This window comes from Echinococcus granulosus (assembly GCF_000524195.1).
Source record: "Echinococcus granulosus chromosome Unknown EG_S00007, whole genome shotgun sequence".
NCBI classification, from domain to species: domain Eukaryota; kingdom Metazoa; phylum Platyhelminthes; class Cestoda; order Cyclophyllidea; family Taeniidae; genus Echinococcus; species Echinococcus granulosus.
The window spans coordinates 915,878-921,715 of record NW_020170387.1 but is presented as its reverse complement, the minus strand read 5'-3'; the positions used below and the strand labels follow the sequence as shown (position 1 = coordinate 921,715).

General features: G+C 43.3%; 1 protein-coding gene across 1 annotated transcript; it reads right to left on the bottom strand. All coding sequences in view use genetic code 11, as the record gives it.

Annotated features, from left to right (window-relative positions):
- Positions 1 to 130: 130 nt before the first annotated feature.
- On the bottom strand, positions 131 to 5,023 carry EGR_01806 (5'-3' exoribonuclease 1; the record flags this gene model as incomplete). Its single annotated transcript, XM_024491055.1, has 5 exons — positions 131 to 268; positions 1,368 to 1,614; positions 2,876 to 3,060; positions 3,421 to 3,723; positions 4,307 to 5,023. The coding sequence occupies 5 exons, from the start codon at positions 5,021 to 5,023 to the stop codon at positions 131 to 133; spliced, it is 1,590 nt and encodes a 529-aa protein (XP_024354511.1).
- Between the last annotated feature and the right edge of the window lie 815 nt (positions 5,024 to 5,838).

Below are 5,838 nucleotides of genomic sequence, written 5' to 3'. Positions count from 1 at the left end.
TGTGAAGATGAGAGCTCTGGAGGCGAGGGGAAAGATATCGGTTAGAGACCGAACAAAAGGGGTGGTAGAGGGGTCCATAGTGAGGTCGAGGATCTCCAAACTCGCTTCACCACCCAACGTGATGCTAACATTAGCGTCGGAGCAAAGTGACTGTTTGTTCACCCGTGGTGGCATGCGGCGCCGGCGGATTGCTCTGGACTCCATGGTTTTGTTCATCAGAGGCGTCGCATGTGTACACAGCGGACGCAGGCTGATGTGCGAAGGGTCGCTGAACGACGAACAAAAATAAAAAGTCTGATAATAAAACAGTCGAGGCTAGACGATGAGAACTTTCCAGTTGGATGTAAGCCGTGGATACTTGTCACTTCTGATCTATCGTCATAACACACGAGGATTCACAAATTTAACAAGTCAGATACGACGAAGAGATCGATTAGGAGGGCAACATGAAAAAAACTCCTGCGGAGCAGCGCGGGATTTCGGTAATAAGCAAGAGGAGAAATTTCATAAACTTCCTAAATGCTTCACTTAATCCACTTCACAATCGAATAAATAGATTATGCGAGGAATTAGAAGCAATGTAAGGGATATATAATATCTTAATTGCAATTTTCGGGACATCCACAATGCTCATGAATTCAACAGGAGGAGCGAAAAAAACGCTAATAAGGAATCCCAGGCGTTTCGATAACCCTTAACCGAATGTTTGGCTCTAATAATCTAACCAAAAGCATACAAAAACTGGTTCTGAATCGAAATGGAACAAAGAAGCAAATTCATGGACGGATAAATGTAACAATGTCGTACACAAGTCTGCAATCCACCGGAAAACCCATTAGTTCAAAGAAAAATGCGAACTTCGACTGAAATTCAACCATAATGAGTGTTCTTTCAAGAATGGTTGTTGAAAAGCCATTGACGTCTGCTAAGCGCCGCTTCTGGAACATAGAAAATCTCTTACTTATATTTCTATAGCTAAATTGCACAATATACCTCCGAGAGATGTGGAAAAGAGTGAAACAGTGCAACGAGCGATTTTCAAAGCGCCAAAAGCCTAATCCGAGTAGCAAAAAGCAACATTCACTGGTGCTGAGTCCAATAAACCAAGGAGAGAGATAGTTAACATGTAGCAATAACAGAAACTTTATAACTTGAGTGCAATCAGACATCAGTGGCGCCGAAAAACCGAAAAACAACAGCCGTATCAAGCTAGAGCACAAGGTTTCAATCTAGCGAAGAACAAAGGAAAGACGATTAATAGGGAAGAATCTACTTTTCAAATCCACGACTGTGACGGATTGTTCACCGACAAGAAGGAACGGTAGAGGAGATTTAATAACAGTGAGAGGGACTCACGAGTTGTCAACCACGACAGAGAAAAGGCAGTCAGTGGCAGAGAGGCAGAGGAGAGCAGCGCGAGGCTGTTCGCTGGCGAGGGTGATGGCGCAGGAATCGCGCAGACGCGAAACGCTCCACTCAGCCTGCAAGCGCAGCCAACGCACCGACATCCAAAAAGGTGCCTCCGCATACTTTCGGCGCGAAGTTCGCTCTACCACCCGCATTGTCTCCTCCGAGCTTTGGCTGCTTGTGCTAGCTTTCATATCCACCTCCCAACTGTGGGAGAAAAAGAAAGAGGAACAAAAGCTGCTGCAATTGCAGTCAATTGGCTGACTCCTAGCCAAATAGGCCTTTTTAGTATCTCGTAATTCTGCCACCATTCCAGTATCAAGAAAGTAAGCTAATGCAATACATTTTGCGCTGATAGTATAGGCCTTCTACATCTCGAAAATAAACCTAATGCCGGCCTGGCATGTCTCATGACATCCCCAAGAACAACTTAGGCATCGAATTGATAGGAAGAGCAGGAGGAATTACTACAAGGGAACAACAATGCCGGTATCACCGCTAGATATCTTCCCAAAACGTGACAGGAGGTGTGACGTCCGAGTTACCCTTGAGGAAGTAATAAGAGATAACAATTTGGAAGTAGGGGTGGAGGGCCGTCGCTATAGGTAAAAGAGACGGGTCATAACTCCAGAGGATGAAAAATATGCGTAAGTAAATGTAAACTTAAAACAAATATAACTCTATTATAAAAGAAAACATCCACTGCTAACGGTTAAAACCACAGAAATTTACAATAAAACTACCAAAACTATGTTGGTTTTTGGCAAATACCTCAATTTCAAGTTCTGTACGTCGACGATAACGAAGAGTTACGCCTTTAAACAAATACTGCCGCGAGGAGCAATCAATATACAAACCACACTCATCATGGGAGAACGTCCAGTCCCAAGCAAAATGCCCAATGAATTCCAATTATGGAGCTCTCAACTTGATTTATGGCTAAAATGAAATGCCTTTCCACCAAGATGGGTTATTGCAGAATCATTTCTCCTGTATAGCCGGGGCTTTTAAGTCGCGCAACTAGCATGGGGACAACTAAATAGAAGTTACCACGGCGAGTGCTGAAAACAAAGCCTGAAATAAAACGAGGTGTGGAAAAGTGATATTTATTTTAAGAGTTCATTTGGCCATATGAGCCTTTTCTGTAGCGTCAACAAACCCTGCTACTAGTCTCCCACGTCCTCAGCATATTGAAAATGAACCACTTTCAGACTGGCATACGTTACACGAATATAACCAGGGCACAACAGAACAATATGGGGCAATATAAACCTCATGTCATTTCAGATATTTTGTTTATGAATACCCCTTAAAAGACCATACAATTTAGTACTAGGTGTGAGGTAGCGGTGCGCAACCCTAGTTGAGCTGAGAATAAGTAACGTACTACCGATCACTTTGTTCAATTTGGTGTCTGCGAGCTAAAATGCACTGATTAGGCAAAGAGCGAGATCAAAAGAGAACTTACATTTCATTTTCGTCCATCACGGCGAAGGGTACAACAAGACGGGAGTACGGCCAGCCGGTGAGAATGGCTTGTCCTAGATAGCTATTGGCCACGATCTTTAAAGATCCAGGATCAGACGTACTGCGCCCCAATGGATGCTCAACGGTCAGTGAGACACTCTCGCCCTTGCTCGGAAATGAAAAGGTCTAGGACAAGAAAAAAATAACCCATGGATGCTGGCAATACACCCACGCAGACATATTGGCATTGAAAAAGAATGCTATGGTGCAGGTATATAATCCATTCATCTCTGAGATTTGTGGGGCAAAAAACTAAACTGCAACCAGATGTGAAAGAGTTTGGTAAGATTCCATGCACCATTCAATAGGATTGGAAAAAAATATTGAAACTGCATCTTTAAATCAACCTCTTTCAAGTTCTCATTGTATAATAAGCACAAGGTTACGCGCATTAACTGTCCTCCAAATGATTAATAAATAGGTTTGCTGTAGGAAGTAAACTAACCGAGAAGAGCTAAGTAGTGCAAGGAGAGAGTCGGAACTCACCCGAACACCTACACGTGTGATTTTGTAGGTGAAAGGTATCCGATAAAGACTGGGAAAACCAAGATCCACATGGCGGGGCATCTGATAGCAGACCTGGAGGTACTGTTGTGGAGCTCGAAGGATTTGGGTGTGGAAGAATCCGCAGTCAATCTCTTCGGAGACGAGGGACCCGAAAGTGGCGGGGTAGTCAACTTTCTCCCTGTCTTTCGCTCGCAGCACGAAGTGACCCCGGTGCACATTCCTTTTAGAGTCTTCCGGTGACAGCGTCTTCGTGCAGGGTGCCATTGCAGCCAGCATCTTCGTCTGCATAATAAAAGAACGACTGAGGCTGCTACCAATGTTAGTGCTACTAAAATAAACTTTTATAGGGCTAATTGCCTATACAGAGAGGAAATCTCGAAGCCGATAATCATGGCTGGTAAATGTGAGTTGCACCTAAATCAATTGTTTGTGAAGTGGATGCTTTGCTACGTGTGCTGCCTGTTAACGCAACAACCATATTTTATCGCGAATGAAAGTAAGTCTCCAGGCGACTCAATTAAAGTAGTGATAAAGCGATTTCCAAATACCAGGCGACATCAGCGCGACTGACTCAAACAACCACGAAGGATATGCCTATAACAAAAGCATATACATACCTCAGCAAGAATTACGGAGACCCACGGTAGCGAATATTGATGTTCCACGTACCTGAAATTACCCCCTAACTTCCTGAAGCTTCCACTTACCGAAGGCAAAAAGACCATTTAAAACGGTGGAAGCATTGTCATAGATAGGGTTTTAGCAAAATTGAATATTTAGTTAGCTAATACGTTATCATGTAGAATAGCAACCACTTTGTAGGTGGTCGAGTAAAAGAAAAAATTACTCACAATACCGCACTCACCTCATCAATAAAGGGGATTAATACCACAGCTTCCCAATCAGCTAACTTCCCATTGATGTCAGTCTCGAAGTCCTTGGGGAAAAACTCAGACACCGGACTGCCCGAAGGAGCTAGCAGCCATCGGTAGGGCTGCGGTACGATGTTAGCACTCATAGCTGGCATGATAAACATCTGCTGTTCAAAGGGCAACATTGGCTTCGTATTGGGCGTGAAGTCGGCCCAGTCGGTCAGTTTGTTGTGCTCCACACCGTCCTTGGCGAAACGTTTAGTGAAAATTAGGAGATCGGAAGCGAATGGTGCGTAGTGGTACGGGTAATAATAACTCCAATCCGCCACACTTTTGAAGTAGTAGCTCAGCACCCACTGGAGAGTCTTAACGTATTGCCTGCAAATGGGCAACAGAGCCGCTTCCACAAAGGCCTTGGAGGTTCGCTCCGAGTCCCCACGAATGTCGATTTTAAGTTTTCGAGCGTAATAATCTTGCCGATGCATGCGGTAGGCTAACGCATCCTCATCCTCATCCTCGCCAAAAAATAGAATATTCGCGTTGGGAGTGGCGTGGATGTGACGGTCAAACCACACCTCATGTTCCACATCGCTTTCATCGTCCTTATCCTCCTGTTCATCTATTGACGCAAGACCCTCAGTCTTCCGATACATCCCATCGTTTTCCATCTCCTTCCCATCCAATTCTGTAGCAGACGACAATGAAGGCATAGAGTGCTTTAAATAGTCTGTTGTGCTCTATGCAAACAGATCCAGGTGCCATTTGACACCAATGTATGGTAAGATTTCGAAATTAACCGAACTGGCACCTCATTTTTGACATGAACAATATGCAAATTTAGGCATAGTTTAAAAAAATATCAGAGGCTTCATCTCTTCTAAGAGTCTAAAAGTGGGATGAAAAAATTGTGTCAAGGCTAACAAGCGAAAGAGGGAGTTAGAAAAGTTATGTAGGAAAGAATAATCATAATTTTAGCTGTTCAAAAAAGAACTGGCTACTTATAACCTCCCTCAGATACCTGTTAAGAAGCTGATGAGATTGAACTCAGAAAAGCCAAAGCAAATTCTTTATCAGTTTAACAAAGTAGAGCAAAAATGTTTTATGGCCATAATCAATGCAAAAGTGCGTTAAAGACATATTTTTCCGACATTTCAAATATTCTGTTTTCTAATCACGAATGAACACCGACACGATTTCCAAAAAATTCCAAGAAAATTAAGAAAGTGCGGAAAATCATCTTAAAGTAAAGCTTTCCTTTACACACTGTGATAAGGCAAGCATGAACGCAATTGTATGGATCATCCATGCCACGAAACGGAGCCTACCTTCTGCATTAACTGCCTTGAAATCATTTGACTTGTTGATGGAGGGAATATTCTTAAAGTGATCAGCCGAATTTTCATCAGCCCTGTCAGACTCATTAGAATCTAAAAATGGGACGATATTACAGGTGGAAGAAAAGAAATCGACGAGAAGCCCGTCATCGACCGAGGAATTACGCTCAGCTACCGTCTTTGACCCAGTC